Here is a 23101-nt window from a genome sequence, read left to right as displayed (position 1 = left end):
ATATATATAAAGACAAACCTGACGCACCTAGCCCCCACAGGTTATAGAATATAGAGATAGCAATCTGAGTGAGATACACGAAATGGAGGTCACACAGCAGCTAGATGCACACACACATAGTCACATTGTACAATGCAGAAGTTATGACTGGCAATAATACTGCAATGGACTAGCCATTCAATATAGCTATATATAAGATATATATAACAATGCACAGTAAAGACTGGATGTATATCACAGGGTACTTGTACTAGATAACCCTGACTAAATGCACTTTTTCTAAACACTGTCAGCAGACATGTAGAATACTTAAGTGTCCTGTAAAATGCACAGCGCTGACATGCAGGCGGCTCTGCAGAGGAGGATATTCCCAAACAATCCCAGGAATAGTGCTGCTCTGTGTAATGGCGCCCAAACACTGACAGGGAGTGAGGGGGAAAGAGATGCAGCTCCAGGGCGGGAACATTTACTCTAAATGGCGCCCTGGGGCTGGGGGAGGGGCTACAGGTTAAAGCCTTATCCCCCTGCTGGACTTCACCATCGGGTACTGTGGGCTTAAATAAATGGTTTTATAAGAGAAAACCGACCTGCGCCCATGCCCTGGTGTATATAAACTAACAAGAAAGAAAGTATTCCATGTAAGGGCACACTCTAAGCAAATACACTAATATATTCTAAAAGCCCACGCCCCATTAGGGGAGAGGACCACAAGTTTATTAAAATCTAACTTTTATTGGTATAGTAAAAGCTTACGAAATATGTGCAAGTGAAAGAATAATAAATGAAAACAAAAACAATTTCTTAATATAAATAATGAAAAATAATGAAAAATAAAAAATAAAAAACAGTTGTGCAAATTAATGTGATATTAAAAAGCTGAGCCACTGTGTTGGTGTGTGTATTGTTACTTCTTCCAATAAGAAAGGTATGTGTCTTTTTATCCTGTGGTTACATTAAACATTGCTACAGTTGTTACAATATTGTAGCTGTTTATGATAGAAATTATTTTTGTATCAATTTCAACGTGAAGGTCTTGTTTTTTAGTTTTTTTATATTATTTTTTCTTCAAACCTTCCACATAAATGTTAATCTATCTGATAATGTACCATATTCCAATATTATATTGATAAATGCATGGAGACACACACACATATAGCAATATCCCTAATATATTGCTGAATAAATCTCTTCCTAGGAAGTGATATAATTACTATACACAATAGTCCTTTATGTATATCTCTCTCTCATTTTATGTACTCCCCTCAGTATTCATGATTCATATCTATGCAGGAGGTATATAAGCATTAACCCTATATGTGCACTTATCCCGTGAGCAAATTATCCTGTGTGCACATAGCGGGTAATAAAGGTCTCATTGAGCATAATGAATATAGATCTTACACCCACGCTTTGAAACTGTATTAATATGCCCGGACCAATGGTCTAATGGTGAAGCCGCAATGTTAAGCATCCAATAAATAGTGTGTTTAAATATCAGATGTTAATAAATAATATCCGGCATCTCAGGGCATTAATAGTTTCAATATGTCACAGTGCCCAATACCAGATTAAATTGTGGCAATCATTTCCCTACTATATCCGTGGTGTATATACGTGACAAAGGGTTATGTGATACCGTTATCTACGTTTGCCAATATGCACGGTCAGACCAATAAGTTATGGCTGACAATAATCAGGATCTCTGATTTCCTATCAGTGTTTTAAACGAGAGGTGTATACATTAACCCTATGTTATGCACTTGTCTCATGGGCTGAATCGTCTTGTGTACATATAGTGGGTGGCAGTGGTCTCATAGGCATAATGAATATTAATCTTACACCCACGTTTCTAAGTGAATCTATATTAATATGCCCAGACTGGGCATTAAGATTCACTTAGAAACGTGGGTGTAAGATTAATATTCATTATGCCTATGAGACCACTGCCACCCGCTATATGTACACAAGACGATTCAGCCCATGAGACAAGTGCATAACATAGGGTTAATGTATACACCTCTCGTTTAAAACACTGATAGGAAATCAGAGATCCTGATTATTGTCAGCCATAACTTATTGGTCTGACCGTGCATATTGGCAAACGTAGATAACGGTATCACATAACCCTTTGTCACGTATATACACCACGGATATAGTAGGGAAATGATTGCCACAATTTAATCTGGTATTGGGCACTGTGACATATTGAAACTATTAATGCCCTGAGATGCCGGATATTATTTATTAACATCTGATATTTAAACACACTATTTATTGGATGCTTAACATTGCGGCTTCACCATTAGACCATTGGTCCGGGCATATTAATACAGTTTCAAAGCGTGGGTGTAAGATCTATATTCATTATGCTCAATGAGACCTTTATTACCCGCTATGTGCACACAGGATAATTTGCTCACGGGATAAGTGCACATATAGGGTTAATGCTTATATACCTCCTGCATAGATATGAATCATGAATACTGAGGGGAGTACATAAAATGAGAGAGAGATATACATAAAGGACTATTGTGTATAGTAATTATATCACTTCCTAGGAAGAGATTTATTCAGCAATATATTAGGGATATTGCTATATGTGTGTGTGTCTCCATGCATTTATCAATATAATATTGGAATATGGTACATTATCAGATAGATTAACATTTATGTGGAAGGTTTGAAGAAAAAATAATATAAAAAAACTAAAAAACAAGACCTTCACGTTGAAATTGATACAAAAATAATTTCTATCATAAACAGCTACAATATTGTAACAACTGTAGCAATGTTTAATGTAACCACAGGATAAAAAGACACTTACCTTTCTTATTGGAAGAAGTAACAATACACACACCAACACAGTGGCTCAGCTTTTTAATATCACATTAATTTGCACAACTGTTTTTTATTTTTTATTTTTCATTATTTTTCATTATTTATATTAAGAAATTGTTTTTGTTTTCATTTATTATTCTTTCACTTGCACATATTTCGTAAGCTTTTACTATACCAATAAAAGTTAGATTTTAATAAACTTGTGGTCCTCTCCCCTAATGGGGCGTGGGCTTTTAGAATATATTAGTGTATTTGCTTAGAGTGTGCCCTTACATGGAATACTTTCTTTCTTGTTAGTTTATATATGCCAAACCTTATTCCAGGAGCACCTCCCCCGATTTATAATATTGCAATATTTAAAGCTGATTGATAAGCGGGGTATTATCAAATACACACAACTGATGTATAAATAAAGTTACTTAGTCTGTGCGACCTTTTCCTTTTCGTCCCATGCCCTGGTGGTCTAGTGGGGTCCCTGTACTGCCACAGTGTCCACGCCAGCGCGCACGGCCCGCCTCCAACCGGCCGCGCTGGACCGCGACAAAGAGCGTGTCCCGCCGGGGAAACCCACTTACCTCCTCCCTATGTGTGGCCACGCAATCCAGGAGAGCAGCGGTCGTGTGTGCGACTATCCAGAAGAAAATCCGGAGCCTCCGCTATAAGTACCCGGTAACCAGGGTGCGGGAGTGTACAGCGCCGCTGGGGGAGTGATGGAGCTGCAGCAGGAGATGTCTTCTGACATCTAGCACAGACAGTGCCTCTGCTGCAGCCCTTGAGGTCTTCTTCTTCTTCAAAAAGCTTCTTCTCAGGGCTGCTGGAGCAGCCCCCCTGTTGTATGCCTGCTCACTGCAAGCACCAACTACAAAACTGAGCTTCTGTGCACGGAGGCCGTGCTGTACATTCTGGGAACAGTCAAAGCTTTGAGCCTGTTGGTGCTTCAGATCAAGATCCTACTCTACATCCCAATGTCAATCCTTGTGGAGCCCAGTGTACCCCGCAGAAGAAATACATATTTGGACAATCAAAAAGTTTAACTCAATACTTTGAAATATAACCTCGGTTGGCAATTACTGAGGTCAAACGTTTCCTGTAGTTCTTGACCAGGTTTGCACACACTGTAGCAGGCATTTTGGCCCGCTCTTCCATGCAGATCTTCTCTAGATCTGTCATGTTTTGGGGCTATCGCCAGGCAACACAGACTTTCAACTCTATCCACAGATTTTATATTGGGTTGAGGTCTGGAGACTGGCTAGACCACTCCAGGACCTTGAAATGTTTCTTACGGAGCCACTTCTTAGTTGCCCGGGCAGTGTGTTTGGGGTCATTGTCATGCTGGAAGACCCAACCACGTTCCATCTTCAATGCTCTTACTGAGGGAAGGAGGTTTTTGCCCAAAATCTCACGATACATGGCCCCATTCATCCTCTCCTTAATATGGATCAGTCGTCCTGTCCCCTTTGCAGAAAAGCAGCCCCAAAGCATGATGTTTACACCCCCATGCTTCTTGGGATGCCATTCATCATTCTTCTCCCTCCAAACACGGCAAGTGGAGTTTATACCAAAAAGTTAGATTTTGTTCTCATCTGACATTCTCCCAATCCTCCTCTGGATCATCCAGATGGTCACTGGCAAACTTTAGGCGGGCCTGGACATGTGCTGGCTTAAGCAGAGGGACCTTTCGGGTGCTGCAGGATTTCAATCCATGACGAAGTGTGTTACTAATGGTAACCTTTGTGACAGTGGTCCCAGCTCTCTTGAGGTCATTGACCAGGTCCCCCCGTGTAGTTCTGGGCTGATTCCTCACCGTTCTCAAGATCATTGAAACCCCACGAGGTGAGATCTTGCATGGAGCCCCGGATCGAGGGAGACTGTCCGTGATCTTGTATTTCTTCCATTTTTAAATAATTGCGCCAATAGTTGATCTCTTCTCAGCAAGCTGCTTGCCTATTGTCGAGTAGCTCATCCCACCCTTGTGCAGATCTACAATTTTGTCCCTGGTGTACTTAGACAGCTCTCTGGTCTTGGCCACGGTGGAGAGGTAGCAGTCTGACTGTTTGAGGGTGTGGACAGGTGTCTTTTATACAGATAACCAGTTCAAACAGGTGCCATTAATACAGGTAATGAGTGGAGGATAGAAGAGCTTGTTAAAGAAGAAGTAACAGGTCTATGAGAGCCAGATATCTTGCTGCTTGGTAGGTGTCCAAATATTTATTTTCCACAAGAATATACAAGTAAATTGTTTAAAAATCATACAATGTGATTTCCTGGGGGTTTTTTTTCTTCAGATTTTGTCTCTCACAGTTGAAGTGTACCTATGATAGAAATTACAGACCTCTCTCAGCTTTTTAAGTGGGTCAACTTGCACAATAGATGGCTGTCCAAATACTTTTTTGCCCCACTGTATGTTAGTACAGCTTAAAACGAGTTTGCTCGTTAGAGAAGCTATAAAACTTCCTTAGAGCTACTTGAGTATCTGGAGCGTCAAATTTGTGGGTTACATTGTACTCTCAAAATAGCAAGAAAAAGAGAACTTTCATGTGAAACGCGACAGTCTATTCTTGTACTTAGAAATGAAGACTATTCCAAGCGAGAAATTGCCATCAAGCTGAACATTTCCTACAACGGTGTGTACTCCTCCATTCAGAGAACAGCACAAACAGGCTCTAACCAGAGTAGAAAGAGAAGTAGGAGGCCCTGGTGCACAACTGAGCAAGAAGACAGGTACATTAGAGTTTCTAGTTGGAAAAATAGACTCCTCACAGGTCCTCAACTGGCAGCATCATTAAATGGTACCCGCAAAACGCCAGTGTCAACGTCTACAGCCAGCATCCCGGCTGCCGGTAAATCATACCCAACCCATCAGAACAGCCAGAATGGGAAGGTCCACATAATTAGAAATCTCATGCAGCTGCACTGCTGCACGTACCCTAAGCATCCAGACTCTTAGGTAACCACAGTCGCCATAGCTGTCTGGCATCCTGGTTGCATAGCAACCAGCGGGACCTATGGTGTCCCGGATGCCTATCAACAACTGGGACTTGTCAGGGAGACAAGCCGCCAGCAGTGGCTTTTAACACTTACAAGTCTGAGCAATTGCATGTCTTCTCCACCTTTGGGAAACATATTTCAACTTGGACTCCCTGGTGCTCTTAGATCCTCTATTACTGTGCTTGGCAATCCCTGTGATCAGTGTGACGGAGGGAAACATATCTCAGCTTGGGCTGCATTGCTGCTGTTAGACCATCTATTGCTGCTGCTTGGCAATCCCTGTGATAAGTGTGATGGCGGGAAACATATCTCAGCTTGGGCTCTCCTGGTGCTGTTAGACCCTCTATTGCTGTTGCTTGGCAATCCCTGTGATCAGTGTGACAGAGGGAAACATCTCAGCTTGGGCTCCTCTGGTGCTGTTAGATCCTCTATTACTGTGCTTGGCAATCCCTGTGATCAGTGTGACGGAGGGAAACATATCTCAGCTTGGGCTCTCCTGGTGCTGTTAGACCCTCTATTGCTGCTGCTTGGCAATCCCTGTGATCAGTGTGACAGAGGGAAACATCTCAGCTTGGGCTCCTCTGGTGCTGTTAGACCCTCTATTGCTGCTGCTTGGCAATCCCTGTGATCAGTGTGACGGAGGGAAACATCTCAGCTTGGGCTCCTCTGGTGCTGTTAGACCCTCTATTGCTGCTGCTTGGCAATCCCTGTGATCAGTGTGACGGAGGGAAACATCTCAGCTTGGGCTCCTCTGGTGCTGTTAGATCCTCTATTACTGTGCTTGGCAATCCCTGTGATCAGTGTGACGGAGGGAAACATATCTCAGCTTGGGCTCTCCTGGTGCTGTTAGACCCTCTATTGCTGCCGCTTGGCAATGCCTGTGATCAGTGTGACGGAGGGAAACATATCTCTGTCCGCAGCAATCGTGGATCGGGCGTCTGAGGCCGCCAGGCAAAGTGACATCATCATGTGGGTTCAGGTGCTTGAAGCGGACCTGACTTCTTGCCCGCCGCTGGCATCACAGATAAAGAAGACACCCTTATTTAAGGTAACATTGTAACACTTCTTGTTTCTTAACAGTTCTGAGCAGACATTATGCCTGCACATTTAATTTAAGAACTAAATACACATTATCTTGAGTGATAAATCCGACGAGTGCCGCCTAGTTCTTGTGTTTTGTCTGTTTCAGGAACCTTATTCTCATATGGTATGAGAGGAAGGCACAGCGGTTGGTGTATTGCATTGGAGTGAATATTACCAACATGGTGACATGATGTGAGGGGAGAGCAGAAGAATAAATAAGAATTTACTCACCGGTAATTCTATTTCTCGTAGTCCGTAGTGGATGCTGGGACTCCGTAAGGACCATGGGGAATAGAAGCTCCGCAGGAGACTGGGCACAACTATAAAGAAAGCTTTAGGTCTAACTGGTGTGCACTGGCTCCTCCCACTATGACCCTCCTCCAGACTTCAGTTAGGATACTGTGCCCGGAAGAGCTGACACAAGAAGGAAGGATTTTGAATCCCGGGTAAGACTCATACCAGCCACACCAATCACACCATATAACTCGTGATACAATACCCAGTTAACAGTATGATAACAACTGAGCCTCTCAACAATAACCCTTTAGTTAAGCAATAACTATATATAAGTATTGCAGTCAATCCGCACTTGGGATGGGCGCCCAGCATCCACAACGGACTACGAGAAATAGAATTACCGGTGAGTAGATTCTTATTTTCTCTGACGTCCTAAGTGGATGCTGGGATTCCGTAAGGACCATGGGGATTATACCAAAGCTCCCAAACGGGCGGGAGAGTGCGGATGACTCTGCAGCACCGAATGGGCAAACTCTAGGTCCTACTCAGCCAGGGTGTCAAACTTGTAGAATTTAGCAAACGTGTTTGACCCGACCAAGTAGCTGCCCGGCAAAGTTGAAGAGCCGAGACCCCTCGGGCAGCCGCCCAAGAAGAGCCCACCTTCCTCGTGGAATGGGTTTTCACTGATATAGGATGCGGCAGTCCAGCCGCAGAATATGCAAGCTGAATCGTACTACAGATCCAGCGAGCAATAGTCTGCTTTGAAGCAGGTGCACCCAACTTGTTGGGCGCATACAGGATAAATAGCAAGTCAGTCTTTCTGACTCCAGCTGTCCTGGAAACATATATTTTCAGGGCCCTGACTACGTCCAACAACTTGGAAGCCTCCAAGTCTTTTGTAGCCGCAGGCACCACAATAGGTACGTTCAGATGAAACGCCGATACCACTTTAGGGAGAAACTGGGGACGAGTCCTCAATTCTGCCCTATCCATATGGAAAATCAGATAAGGGCTTTTACATGACAAAGCTGCCAATTCTGATACACGCCTGGCCGAAGCCAAGGCCAACAACATGACCACTTTCCACGTGAGATATTTCAAATCCACGGTTTTCAGTGGCTCAAACCAATGTGACTTTAGGAAATCCAACACCACGTTGAGATCCCAAGGTGCCACAAAAGGGGGCTGAATATGCAGAACTCCCTTGACAAAAGTCTGAACTTCAGGTAGTGAAGCCAGTTCTCTATGGAAGAAAATCGATAGAGCCGAAATCTGGACCTTAATGGAACCCAATTTAAGGCCCATAGTCACCCCTGACTGTAGGAAGTGCAGTAAACGGCCCAGCTGAAATTCTTCCGTTGGGGCCTTCCTGGCCTCACACCACGCAACATATTTTCGCCATATGCGGTGATAATGGTTTGCGGTTACTTCTTTCCTAGCCTTAATCAGCGTAGGAATGACTTCCTCCGGAATGCCCTTTTCCTTCAGGATCCGGTGTTCAACCGCCATGCCATCAAACGCAGCCGCGGTAAGTCTTGGAACAGACAGGGCCCCTGCAGCAGCAGGTCTTGTCTGAGGGGTAGAGGCCATGGGTCCTCTGAGATCATTTCTTGAAGTTCCGGGTACCAAGCTCTTCTTGGCCAATCCGGAACAATGAGTATAGTTCTTACTCCTCTTCTCCGTATTTTCCTCAGTGCCTTTGGTATGAGAGGAAGAGGAGGGAACACATAAACCGACCAGTACACCCACGGTGTCACTAGAGCGTCCACAGCCATCGCCTGCGGGTCCCTTGACCTGGCGCAATACTTTTCTAGCTTTTTGTTGAGGCGGGACGCCATCATGTCCACCTGTGGCCTTTCCCAATGGTTTACAATCATTTGGAAGACTTCTGGATGAAGTCCCCACTCTCCCGGGTGGAGGTCGTGCCTGCTGAGGAAGTCTGCTTCCCAGTTGTCCGCTGACAGTGATAACACGTGATTTTCCGCCCATCGGAGAATCCTTGTGGCTTCTGCCGTTGCCGTCCTGCTTCTCGTGCCGCCCTGTCGGTTTACATGGGCGACCGCCGTGATGTTGTCTGACTGGATCAGTACCGGCTGGTTTTGAAGCAGGGGTTTTGCCTGACTTAGGGCATTGTAAATGGCCCTTAGTTCCAGAATATTTATGTGCAGGGAAGTCTCCTGACTTGACCATAGTCCTTGGAAGTTTCTTCCCTGTGTGACTGCCCCCCCAGTCCTGTATGCCGAATCTGTGGCCCTCTTGAAGATGAGCACTCTGCAGCCACCACAGCAGAGACACCCTTGTCCTTGGAGACAGGGTTATCAGTCGATGCATCTGAAGATGCGATCCGGACCACTTGTCCAACAGGTCCCACTGAAAGGTTCTTGCATGAAACCTGCTGAATGGAATCGCTTCGTAGGAAGCTACCATTTTTCCCAGGATCCGCGTGCAGTGATGCGCCGACACCTGTTTTGGTTTTAGGAGGCCTCTGACTAGAGATGACAGCTCCTTGGCCTTCTCCTCCGGGAGAAACACTTTTTTCTGTTCTGTGTCCAGAACCATCCCCAGGAACAGTAGACGTGTCGTAGGTGTCACAACTGAGGGCCTGAGCTGACGGGAGGCAGCCTCAGTTGTAGGGGCTGAGATGTACCGGAACCTGGGAGGTTGTATCAGACCCCTGGACATGTAAGTAACATGAATAATAACTGCCCGAAGGCGTGACCACGACAACTTAGATAAAAGTCAATGATGTTTATTATGACAACTCCGCATCACAGCAGCAATAAAAGAAAACGTAAAAGTCAGCAAAGAATAAATACAGTTCCTGAGTACTACAGCATGGCAGGAGCCACAGGGCACTGGTAGTGTGAGATAGTTCTTATGATCTTCTAGATGGAAAGTCCTTACCAGGCCCGGCTGTAGCAATGGAGATAACCCAGGATTGTACCAGCTGGTGTTCCAGGAAGAGCTGGGTTGCTGAAGGTAAAACAGCTGCTGTGGATACTGGCTGGAACCAGACTGTTGTTAGCACGGAGTGGATACTGGCTGGAACCAGTTAAATAATAAATGAACTTTGGGAGCGATGAAATGTGAACTGAAATGTAGAACTTGAGAGCGGAGAAATAATAATTCCGGTGGAGAGTGGTAAAGTGTAGAAAGGACACCGGCCCTTTAAGGGAAGCTGTACTCTGCTGGAAGCTGAGGCTGGAAGCAGGTAGTGTTGTAGCTGGAAACAGATGAATCCACAATGGATTGGAGAGTCAGGCTACACCGCAGGTGGAATGCTGGTGCGGGTCTCTATGGTGGAAGTCTTGAGACAGGAGCTGGAACCTGGAAGACAATCATAGAAGAGAGACAAACAGGAACTAGGTTTGACAACCAAAGCACTGACGTCTTCCTTGCTCAGGTACAGCTTACTTATACCTGCAGCAAGGAAGGGGTTGGCTAGGCAATTATGCAAATCAACAACACAGACAGCAGATTGGTGGAAATGATCAGATGACAGAATCCAAGATGGCTGCGCCCATGCAGACACTTGGAGGGAAGTTAGGTTTGTAATCCATGTGGTCTGGGAAACAGCAATGGCGGCGCCGGCCACCGGAGACAGAAGACGCCAGGCTGATAGATGCACATTTAACCACGCGGGCACAGCGGAGGCCGCGGCTGATGAAAAGACCACTCTGCATGTGGAAACTCAGGAACAGCGGAATCCGGTCCTGGAACGCCGAGCCCGCCCCAGGAGGCATCTGAAGGGTAAGTAATGGCGTCCAGATACCCGGATCGTGACAGCACCCCCCCCTTTAGGAGTGGCCCCAGGACACTTCTTAGGCTTTAAAGGAAACTTTGCGTGGAAATTTCGGACCAAGGCAGGAGCATGGACGTCAGAGGCATTGGTCCAAGAGCGTTCTTCAGGACCATAGCCCTTCCAGTCAATGAGATACTGAAGTTGACCGTAACGGTGACGTGAGTCCAGGATCTTGGCCACTTCATACTCAACGCCTCGTTGAGTTTGGACTTTCGGAGTTGGTGGAAGTGAGGAATGAAACCGATTCAAGATTAGCGGTTTCAACAGGGAAACATGGAATGTCCTGGGTATTTTTAAGAAGGGAGGTAACTGGAGTCTGTAAGCAACAGGATTGATGACTTGATCAATTTTAAAAGGACCGATGTAGCGAGGTGCAAACTTCATACTGGGAACTCTTAACCTCAAATTCTTCGTGGATAACCATACCCGATCACCCACCTTAAGAGCAGGAACTGCTCGACGCTTCTTATCCGCAAACTTCTTGTACCTGAACGATGCCTTGAGCAGAGCTGATCGTACGCTCTTCCAGATATTGGCAAACTGATGCAAGGTGATATCCACTGCGGGAACAGAAGTTGCTGGAAGCGGTTGGAACTCAGGGACTTTAGGGTGGAATCCAAAGTTGGTGAAGAATGGTGTTGAGGAAGATGAAGAATGATACTGGTTGTTATGACAGAACTCGGCCCAGGGAAGTAATTGAACCCAGTCATCTTGAGAGGAGGACACATAGATGCGGAGGAAGGCCTCCAAGTCCTGATTCACCCTCTCAGTTTGACCATTGGTCTGAGGATGGTAAGCCGTGGAAAACTTTAACTTGACTTGGAGGACTTGACATAAACTTCGCCAGAATTTGGCTGTGAATTGAACTCCTCGATCTGAGATAATTTCTTCTGGAAGACCGTGGAGTCGGAAGATCTCTTGTATGAATACTTGAGCCAACTTGGAAGCTGACGGAAGACCGGTGAGAGGAATGAAGTGTGCCATCTTGGTGAACCGGTCAACTACCACCCAGATGGTATTGAACTTGTTGCACATGGGCAAATCTGTAATAAAATCCATCGACAAATGGGTCCATGGTCGACGGGGAACGGATAGTGGAACCAGTTGCCCCGCAGGCGACTGGCGGGATACTTTATGTTGAGCACACTTTGGGCAAGATGCAATAAACTCCAAAACGTCCTTTTTCAGAGTTGGCCACCAATAGGACCTAGAGATAAACTCCAGGGTTTTTTGGATACCTGTATGTCCGGCAAAACGGGAAGCATGGGCCCAATGCATGAGCTTCTTCCTTAGTGTCGGCTTCACAAAACTTTTCCCTGATGGGGGCGTAGAGTCCATCCCTACCGTGGAGAATGCCAACGGATTTATAATAGGATGCTTGTCTGAAGACTCTGACTCATTTTCTTGCTCCCATGAGCGGGAAAGGGCATCGGCCTTGCGATTCTGAGAGCCCGGACAGAACTGGAGTTTAAAGTCGAACCTGGAAAAGAAAAGTGCCCATCTGGCCTGACGAGGGTTGAGACATTGTGCGCCTTTTAGATATAGAAGGTTCTTGTGGTCTGTAAGGATGGTGATTGAATGAGAAGCTCCCTCCAACAGATATCTCCACTCCTCTAGAGCGAGCTTGATGGCTAGCAACTCCTGGTCGCCAATGGCATAGTTGCGCTCCGCTGGGGAGAACTTCCGTGAGAAGAAACTGCAAGGATGTAAATGACCATCTTTAGCCCTCTGAGATAACACCGCTCCTACTCCAACGGAGGAGGCATCCACCTCTAAGATGAAAGGAGAGTCGATGTCAGGCTGTTTCAGGACAGGTGCAGAGATGAACCTCTGTTTTAAAAGATGAAAAGCTTGCATGGCTTCTTCAGACCACTTGGACGGGTTAGCACCCTTCTTGGTGAAAGCAGTAATAGGCGCCACAATGGTGGAAAAGTCTCGTATAAACTTTCGGTAATAATTGGCGAACCCTAAGAACCTCTGGACCCCTTTGAGGGTTAAGGGTACCGGCCAATTCTGGATTGCTTGTAGTTTCTCAGGATCCATCTCTAGTCCGGAACCGGACACAATGTACCCTAGAAACGGAATGGACTTGACTTCAAAGACGCATTTCTCTAATTTGCAGTAGAGATGATTGACACGGAGACGGGACAGAACCTCCTTTACCCAGAAACGATGTTCCTCTAAATCGTTGGCAAAAATGAGGATATCATCTAGATAGACCACGACATGACGGTATAGAATGTCTCTGAAGATCTCATTGATGAAATGCTGGAAGACAGCTGGAGCATTGCTCAATCCGAAGGGCATGACGAGGTACTCATAATGTCCGTCACGGGTGTTAAATGCGGTCTTCCACTCGTCACCCTCACGGATCCGGATGAGATTGTATGCACCTCTCAGGTCCAGCTTTGTAAAGATGGTAGCTCCGCTAACTCTGTCAAAGAGCTCAGTAATCAGGGGTAAAGGATAGCGGTTCTTGATGGTAATGTCGTTCAAACCTCTGTAGTCGATGCACGGCCGCAGACCACCATCTTTCTTCTTTACAAAAAAGAAGCCTGCGCCGGCTGGAGAAGAAGAAGGTCGAATGAACCCCTTTGCTAGGTTCTCTTTAATGTATTCCTCCATAGAATGTGTCTCGGGGAGAGACAACGGATAAGTTCGGCCTCGAGGTGGAACCTTCCCTGGAACGAGATCAATCGGGCAGTCCCATTCTCTATGAGGAGGAAGGATATCAGCAGAAGCTTTACTGAACACATCCGTGAAATCTTGATATGGAGGAGGTGGAACATCAGACGACCTGGGGGAGGAAGAACAGACAGGCAACACTTTAAACAAACATGTCTTAGTACAGGAGGAACCCCATGCCAGGATTTGCGTAGTCGTCCAATTAATTGTAGGATTGTGAAGACGGAGCCATGGAAGGCCCAGGACCACAGGATGTGTGGCTCTTGGAATCACTAAAAATGAAATAAGTTCGGAATGAAGAACTCCCACTCTCAGACGAACTGGTAGAGTCCTTAGAGAAATAACTGTATCAAAAATTTTACTGCCATCCACAGCAGTTAAGGAAAAGGACGAAGGAAGTCTCTCGGTGGGTAGGGACCACCGTTTAACATAGGCTTCAGTAATAAAGTTCCCAGCTGCTCCGGAATCCAGGAGGGCAATGACGTTCTGATAACGTTGAGCAACTTGAAGCGAGACTGGGAGGTTACAATCTTGAGGAGATGGAGAGGAGATCATTACTCCTAGCCGGCCCTCTCCTTGGCGAGCTAGGATTTGGAGTTTCCCGGACGTTTGGGACAGGCATTAATGGTGTGAGACGGAGCTGCACAATACAGACAGAGAAACTCGGAGAGACGTCTTCGGCGCTCAGCAGGAGTTAAACGGGAACGGCCAATTTGCATGGGTTCATCTGTAGTTGGTGACAGTTGGCGAGGAGGAGGAGTAGAAGATTTTGGAGCAGATGATCTTCCACGCTCAGTTGCTCTCTCTCTGAAACGTAAGTCAACTTTCGTACAAAGTGAGATTAGCTCATCTAACTTGGAGGGTAAGTCTCTGGTAGCTAACTCATCTTTAATACGCTCGGATAAACCATGCCAGAATGCAGCATACAGGGCCTCGTCGTTCCATGCCAGTTCGGATGCCAGGATCTGGAACTGTATAAGATATTGTCCTACAGTACGTGATTCCTGGCGTAAACGGAGAATCTCAGACGAAGCTGAAGTTACCCGGCCTGGCTCGTCGAAGATGCGCCGGAATGTTGACACAAATGCAGTGTAAGAAGATAGCAGGGTGTCGGACCTCTCCCATAACGGTGATGCCCAATCAAGGGCTGAGCCACTGAGAAGAGAAATAATGTAGGCAATTTTTGTACGGTCACTGGGAAAATTGCCAGGTTGTAGCTCAAACTGAATCTCACACTGGTTGAGAAATCCCCTGCAGAATCTTGGAGATCCGTCAAATTTTGCTGGCGTTGGAAGATGAAGACGTGGAGCAGAAATGGGTAAGGTGGGTGGGGTTATAGCTGGAGTCACTGTGGTTGACGCACCAGACGCGCCTGATCCACGGAGAGTTGTCTGAATCCCATCCAGCCGAGTAGAGAGATCCTGGAGACAGTGGATGATGTGGCCCTGTGCAGCCTCCTGATGTTCTAGTCGGGCTGCCAGTTCTTGCATCGGCCTGGCCGCTTGATCCTGGTCTCCGGCTGGATTCATTAGGTCAGTGCTTACTGTCACAACTGAGGGCCTGAGCTGACGGGAGGCAGCCTCAGTTGTAGGGGCTGAGATGTACCGGAACCTGGGAGGTTGTATCAGACCCCTGGACATGTAAGTAACATGAATAATAACTGCCCGAAGGCGTGACCACGACAACTTAGATAAAAGTCAATGATGTTTATTATGACAACTCCGCATCACAGCAGCAATAAAAGAAAATGTAAAAGTCAGCAAAGAATAAATACAGTTCCTGAGTACTACAGCATGGCAGGAGCCACAGGGCACTGGTAGTGTGAGATAGTTCTTATGATCTTCTAGATGGAAAGTCCTTACCAGGCCCGGCTGTAGCAATGGAGATAACCCAGGATTGTACCAGCTGGTGTTCCAGGAAGAGCTGGGTTGCTGAAGGTAAAACAGCTGCTGTGGATACTGGCTGGAACCAGACTGTTGTTAGCACGGAGTGGATACTGGCTGGAACCAGTTAAATAATAAATGAACTTTGGGAGCGATGAAATGTGAACTGAAATGTAGAACTTGAGAGCGGAGAAATAATAATTCCGGTGGAGAGTGGTAAAGTGTAGAAAGGACACCGGCCCTTTAAGGGAAGCTGTACTCTGCTGGAAGCTGAGGCTGGAAGCAGGTAGTGTTGTAGCTGGAAACAGATGAATCCACAATGGATTGGAGAGTCAGGCTACACCGCAGGTGGAATGCTGGTGCGGGTCTCTATGGTGGAAGTCTTGAGACAGGAGCTGGAACCTGGAAGACAATCATAGAAGAGAGACAAACAGGAACTAGGTTTGACAACCAAAGCACTGACGTCTTCCTTGCTCAGGTACAGCTTACTTATACCTGCAGCAAGGAAGGGGTTGGCTAGGCAATTATGCAAATCAACAACACAGACAGCAGATTGGTGGAAATGATCAGATGACAGAATCCAAGATGGCTGCGCCCATGCAGACACTTGGAGGGAAGTTAGGTTTGTAATCCATGTGGTCTGGGAAACAGCAATGGCGGCGCCGGCCACCGGAGACAGAAGACGCCAGGCTGATAGATGCACATTTAACCACGCGGGCACAGCGGAGGCCGCGGCTGATGAAAAGACCACTCTGCATGTGGAAACTCAGGAACAGCGGAATCCGGTCCTGGAACGCCGAGCCCGCCCCAGGAGGCATCTGAAGGGTAAGTAATGGCGTCCAGATACCCGGATCGTGACAGTAGGGACCAGCTGTGACTTTGGAATGTTTAGAATCCAGCCGTGCTGTTGGAGCACTTCCCGAGATAGTGCTACCCCGACCAACAACTGCTCTCTGGACCTCGCCTTTATCAGATCGTCCAAGTATGGGATAATTAAAACTCCCTTCTTTCGAAGGAGTATGATCATTTCGGACATTACCTTGGTAAAGACCCTCAGAGCCGTGGATAGACCGAACGGCAACGTCTGGAATTGGTGAGGGTGGTAAATGGGGACATGCAGGTAAGCATCCTTGATGTCCAGTGATACCATGTAATCCCCCTCGTCCAGGCTTGCAATAACCGCCCTGAGCGATTCCATCTTGAACTTGAATTTTTTTATATATGTGTTCAAGGATTTCAAATTTAAAATGGGTCTCACCGAACCGTCCGGTTTCGGTACCACAAACATTGTGGAATAGTAACCCCTTCCTTGTTGAAGTAGGGGTACCTTTACTATCACCTGTTGTGAATACAGCTTGTGAATTGCCTGTAACACTGCCTCCCTGCCTGAGGGAGTGGTTGGCAAGGCAGATTTGAGGAAACAGCGGGGGGGAGACATGTCGAATTCCAGCTTGTACCGCTGAGATACTATCTGAAAAATCCAGGGATCCACCCGTGAGCGAGCCCACTGATTGCTGAAATATTTGAGACGGGCCCCCACCGTACCTGGCTCCGCCTGTGGAGCCCCAGGGTCATGCTGTGGACTTAGAGGAAGCGGGGGAGGACTTTTGCTCCTGGGAACTGGCTGTATGCTGCAGCTTCTTTCCTCTGCCTCTGGGCAGAAAGGACGCGCCTTTAACCTGCTTGCCCCTATTGGGCCGAAAGGACTGTACCTGATAATACGGTGCTTTCTTTGGTTGTGAGGGAACATGGGGTAAAAATGTAGACTTCCCAGCTGTTGCTGTGGAATTGAGGTCCGAGAGACCATCCCCGAACAACTCCTCACCCTTATAAGGCAGAACTTCCATGTGTCTTTTGGAATCTGCATCTCCTGTCCACTGCCGAGTCCATAACCCTCTCCTGGCAGAAATGGACATTGCACTAATTTTGGATGCCAGCCGGCAAATATCCCTCTGTGTATCCCTCATGTATAAAAGTGCGTCTTTTATATGCTCTACGGTTAGCAATATAGTGTCCCTGTCTAGGGTATCTATATTTTCTGACAGGGAATCTGACCATGCAGCAGCAGCACTGCACATCCAGGCTGAAGCAATAGCCGGTCTCAGTATAACACCTGTGTGTGTATATATAGATTTCAGGATAGCCTCCTGCTTTCTATCAGCAGATTCCTTCAGGGCGGCCGTATCCGGAGACGGTAGTGCCACCTTCTTTGACAAGCGTGTGAGCGCTTTATCCACCCTAGGGGATGTTTCCCAGCGTGACCTATCCTCTGGAGGGAAAGGGTACGCCATTAGTAACCTCTTAGAAATTAACAGCTTTTTAACAGGGGAAGCCCACGCTTCTTCACACACTTCATTTAACTCCTCAGATGGAGGAAAAGCTACTGGTAGTTTTTTGTCTCCAAAAATAATACCCTTTTTTGTGGTACCGGGGGTAACATCAGAAATGTGCAACACATTTTTCATTGCCTCAATCATGTAACGTGTGGCCCTACTGGAAGTTACATTAGTCTCATCGTCGTCGACACTGGAGTCAGTATCCGCGTCAACATCTGTGTCTGCCATCTGAGGTAGCGGGCGTTTTAGAGCCCCTGATAGCTTTTGAGACGCCTGGGCAGGCACAGGCTGAGAAGCCGGCTGTCCCACATTAGGTATGTCGTCAAACCTTTTATGCAAGGAGTCGACACTGTCGCGTAATTCCTTCCACAGCACCATCCACTCAGGTGTCGACCCCGCAGGGGGTGACATCACATTTACAGGCATCTGCTCCGCCTCCACATAAGCCTCCTCATCAAACATGTCGACACAGCCGTACCAACACACCGCAAACACACAGGGAATGTTCTGACAGAGGACAGGACCCCACAAAGCCCTTTGGGGAGACAGAGAGAGAGTATGCCAGCACACACCAGAGCGCTATATAACACAGGGATCCCACTATAATGAGTGTTTTCCCTTATAGCTGCTTTTTATATATATCTATCCTGCGCCTAAATTTAGTGCCCCCCCTCTCTTTTTTACCCTTCTGTAGTGTTCAGACTGCAGGGTAGAGCCAGGGAGCTTCCTTCCAGCGGAGCTGTGAGGGAAAAATGGCGCCAGTGTGCTGAGGGAGATGGCCCCGCCCCTTTTCCGGCGGACTTCTCCCGCTTTTTCTGGAATACTGGCAGGGGTATTTTTACATCTATATAGCCTCTAGGACTATATATGATGTAGATTTGCCAGCCAAGGTGTCATATATTGCCCTCAGGGCGCGCCCCCCCCCCCCCCCCTGCGCCCTGCACCCATCAGTGATCGGAGTGTGAGGTGTACATGAGGAACAATGGCGCACAGCTGCAGTGCTGTGCGCTACCTTGGTGAAGACCGAAGTCTTCTGCCGACGATTTTCCGGACCTCTTCATGCTTCTGGCTCTGTAAGGGGGACGGCGGCGCGGCTCCGGGAACGAACACCAAGGTCGGGTCCTGCGGTCGATCCATCTGGAGCTAATGGTGTCCAGTAGCCTAAGAAGCCCAAACTACCACCTGTTAGGTAGGTTCGCTTCTTCTCCCCTTAGTCCCTCGCTGCAGTGAGTCTGTTGCCAGCAGATCTCACTGTAAAATAAAAAACCTAAATATACTTTCTTTCTAGGAGCTCAGGAGAGCCCCTAGTGTGCATCCAGCTCAGTCGGGCACAAGATTCTAACAGAAGTCTGGAGGAGGGTCATAGTGGGAGGAGCCAGTGCACACCAGTTAGACCTAAAGCTTTCTTTATAGTTGTGCCCAGTCTCCTGCGGAGCTGCTATTCCCCATGGTCCTTACGGAGTCCCAGCATCCACTTAGGACGTCAGAGAAATAGGGGCTGATGGCTCCTGATGTATGAGATACACCAGAGAGTGTGGGGAGGAGACTAGTCAGATCTCTGGGCTGGTAACACACAGTGACATGATGTGAGGGGGAGAGCAGGAGTATAATAGGGGCTGATGGCTCCTGATGTATGAGATACACCAGAGAGTGTGGGGAGGAGACTGGTCAGATCTCTCGGCTGGTAACACACAGTGACATGATGTGAGGGGGAGAGCAGGAGTATAGTAGGTGCTGATGGCTCCTGATGTATGAGCTACACCAGAGAGTGTGGGGAGGAGACTGGTCAGATCTCTGGGCTGGTAACACACAGTGACATGATGTGAGGAGGAGAGCAGGAGTATAATAGGGGCTGATGGCTCCTGGTGTATGAGATAAACCAGAGTGTGTGAGGAGGAGACTGGTCAGATCTCTGGGCTGGTAACACACAGTGACATGATGTGAGGGGGAGAGCAGGAGTATAATAGGGGCTGATGGCTCCTGATGTATGAGATACACCAGAGAGTGTGGGGAGGAGACTGGTCAGATCTCTGGGCTGGTAACACACAGTGACATGATGTGAGGTGGAGAGCAGGAGTATAATAGGGGCTGATGGCTCCTGATGTATGAGCTACACCAGAGAGTGTGGGGAGGAAACTGGTCAGATCTCTGGGCTGGTAACACACAGTGACATGATGTGAATGGGAGAGCAGGAGTATAATAGGGGCTGATGGATCCTGATGTATGAGATACACCAGAGAGTGTTGGCAGGAGACTGGTCAGATCTCTGGGCTGGAACACACAGTGACATGATGTGAGGGGGAGAGCAGGAATACAATAGGTGCTGATGGCTCCTGATTCCCCCACTTTACAGATACATTTCCCTCATTAGTATGAAATGACAGGGGAGGGTGAAGTATGGGAGATTTTGTAGTAACTGGTCAAGAAGAATATGTGACTATTTCCTGTAATAAGTGCTTATTACTCACCTGTGCTGATATCTGTAGGGATTTTCTCCTCCTTACACTGCTGATCACCCGTCACGTATGTCTCTTCTTCTCCCTCTGTATCTTCTGCCTTCATATCAGTCACATACGTCTCTTCTTCTCCCTCTATATCTTCTGCCCTTATATCTGCCACATACGTCTCTTCTTCTCCCTCTGTATCCTCTGCCTTCATATCAGTCACATATGTCTCTTCTTCTTCTCCCTCTATATCTACTGGCTTCATATCAGTCACATACGTCTCTTCTTCTCCCTCTATATCTCCTGCCTTCATATCAATCACATACATCTCTTCTTCTCCCTCTGTATCTTCTGCCTTCATATCAGTCACATACGTCTCTTCTTCTCCCTCTATAACTTCTGCCTTCATATCAGTCACATACGTCTCTTCTTCTCCCTCTATATCTTCTGCCTTCATATCAGCCACATACGTCTCTTCTTCTCCCTCTATATCTTCTGCCTTCATATCAGTCACATACGTCTCTTCTCCCTCTATATCTTCTGCCCTCATATCAGCCACATACATCTCTTCTTCTCCCTTTATATTAGTCAGATCTTCACCCTGAATAACCCATATATAAATGAATGCGTTATTAATGCCGGACATCATTACTCAGTGTAATCAGGAGACTATCAGAGTATTAGACACACAGATCTGTACAGACCATACAGTGTAATGGTTCTCAGTCATATCCCGCTGGGTTCCCCCTTCCAGTCCATTTGACTTATTTGTACCCCTGACATTTGCAAAGCAATACATTTGTAAGGAATATAATTGCTATCAGATAAAATGTTTAGGTGCCGTTATATAGAAATGATATAAACATTTAAGAAAAATAACACAATAGAACTAATTGCCCAGATTTCTCACATATTACACTTTATGACATATGTAAAATATACAATAAATCTGTGATCCCCATCTGCTTTCTTATACAGGGATAGATGTTTTCATGTTATCAGGGTCCTACTGTGGTGCATGGGGCTAGAGACCCCCAATTACTCTGCTTTCCCTGTGTCTCATTATCACCTGGAATGACTGATACAGTGACCGTCACTTTGGTATATTGGCGAGATCCTAAATCCCACCTACCTGATCCTCCTGTGGGGTCCTGTGATTCTCCTCTGTACAATCCTGGGAATACAGAGGACGGGGACATCTCTCTGGGGTATCTCTGTTACTGGGCCCATCTGTAGGAGACACACAGTGACTGAGTACAGTGTATATATGTGATTACCAGGTGATGTGTGTATATAGGGGCCCCCATACCTGCTCTCCCCTGTACAATACATGACAGTCTCCTCTTACCCAGTGATGTGATGGGCCGGTGATTCTCCATCATCACGTCCTTGTACAGACCCCTGTGTTCCTCTATATACTCCCCCTCCTGCATGGAGACATAGACAGTGACATCCTGACACCTTATAGGCACCTGACACACACAATGATACAGTCATCACCCAGACACATCCCCTGGTGTTACTGTATAATGTCCCATTCCCAGCAGTCACCTCTCCAGTCATCACCCAGACACATTCCCTGGTGTTACTGTATAATGCCCCATTCCCAGCAGTTACCTCTCCAGTCATCACCCAGACACATTCCCTGGTGTTACTGTATAATGCCCCATTCCCAGCAGTTACCTCTCCAGTCATCACCCAGACACATCCCCTGGTGTTACTGTATAATGTCCCATTCCCAGCAGTCACCTCTCCAGTCATCACCCAGACACGTCCCCTGGTGTTACTGTATAATGTCCCATTCCCAGCAGTCATCACCCAGACACATCCCCTGGTGTTACTGTATAATGCCCCATTCCCAGCAGTCACCTCTCCAGTCATCACCCAGACACATTCCCTGGTGTTACTGTATAATGCCCCATTCCCAGCAGTCACCTCTCCAGTCATCACCCAGACACATCCCCTGGTGTTACTGTATAATGTCCCATTCCCAGCAGTTACCTCTCCAGTCATCACCCAGACACGTCCCCTGGTGTTACTGTATAATGCCCCACTCCCAGCAGTCACCTCTCCAGTCAGCAGCTGAATGATCTTGTTGGTGAGTTCCAGGATCTTCTGGTCATTGTCTCTCTCATGTATCAGTGAGTGAGGTTGAGGCACCGTGATGGGGCTCTGGGTCCTGCTCAGTTCTCCTGACATGATAGAACTGCTGCTTGATAATTCACACTCAACAGATATCTTCCTCACTATGGTGTAATCCTTTATATTGTGAAAGACACCAAATATTACTGCATACACTCCCAGATCCCCTCACCTCCCCAGTAACATAGTAACTAAGGTTGAAAAAAGACAATTGTCCTTCGAGTTCAACATATTTGTGGTCTCCTATGCAGTCTTATTATAGGACTAGTTATTTTTATGTTAGGACTAGTTCAACACCTTTAAGAATGGGTTAGATAAATTCCTATTGGATAAAGATATTCAGGGTTATGGTGCGTAGGCACGCATTATAGTTACTATAACTAGTCCAACCCTGAATATCTTTATCCAATAGGAATTTATCGAACCCATTCTTAAAGGTGTTGACTGAGTCTGCCATTACAACTCCCTCAGGCAGGGAATTCCAAACACGTATTGTCCTTACTGTGAAAAAACCTTTTCGCCTCAATGTGCGGAAACTCCTCTCCTCTAACCTAAGTGAGTGACCACGTGTCCTCTGTGCTGATCTTATTGAAAACAGGTCCCTCCCATGCTCTGTGTATTGACCCCTTATATAGTTGTAGATGTTGATCATGTCCCCTCTTA

At 46.8% G+C, this 23101-nt stretch overlaps 1 protein-coding gene across 1 annotated transcript in view; it reads right to left on the bottom strand.

Moving 5' to 3' along the window:
* Window positions 1-22551, bottom strand: part of LOC135054554 (zinc finger protein 271-like) — a 32059-nt gene extending 9508 nt beyond the window's left edge. Inside the window, exons 1-4 of the mRNA XM_063957709.1 lie at window positions 22364-22551; window positions 21645-21723; window positions 21429-21526; window positions 20321-20897 (exon numbers count right to left, since the gene is read on the bottom strand). Coding sequence (XP_063813779.1) covers window positions 20321-20897; window positions 21429-21526; window positions 21645-21723; window positions 22364-22495 — 886 coding nt within the window. The 5' untranslated portion in view covers window positions 22496-22551. The remainder of the gene's footprint in view (window positions 1-20320; window positions 20898-21428; window positions 21527-21644; window positions 21724-22363) is intronic.
* Window positions 22552-23101: the final 550 nt, after the last annotated feature.

This window comes from Pseudophryne corroboree, chromosome 3 (assembly GCF_028390025.1).
Source record: "Pseudophryne corroboree isolate aPseCor3 chromosome 3, aPseCor3.hap2, whole genome shotgun sequence".
NCBI lineage: Eukaryota > Metazoa > Chordata > Amphibia > Anura > Myobatrachidae > Pseudophryne > Pseudophryne corroboree.
The sequence above is the reverse complement of the archived record's forward strand: the minus strand, read 5'-3'. Positions and strand labels throughout refer to the sequence as shown.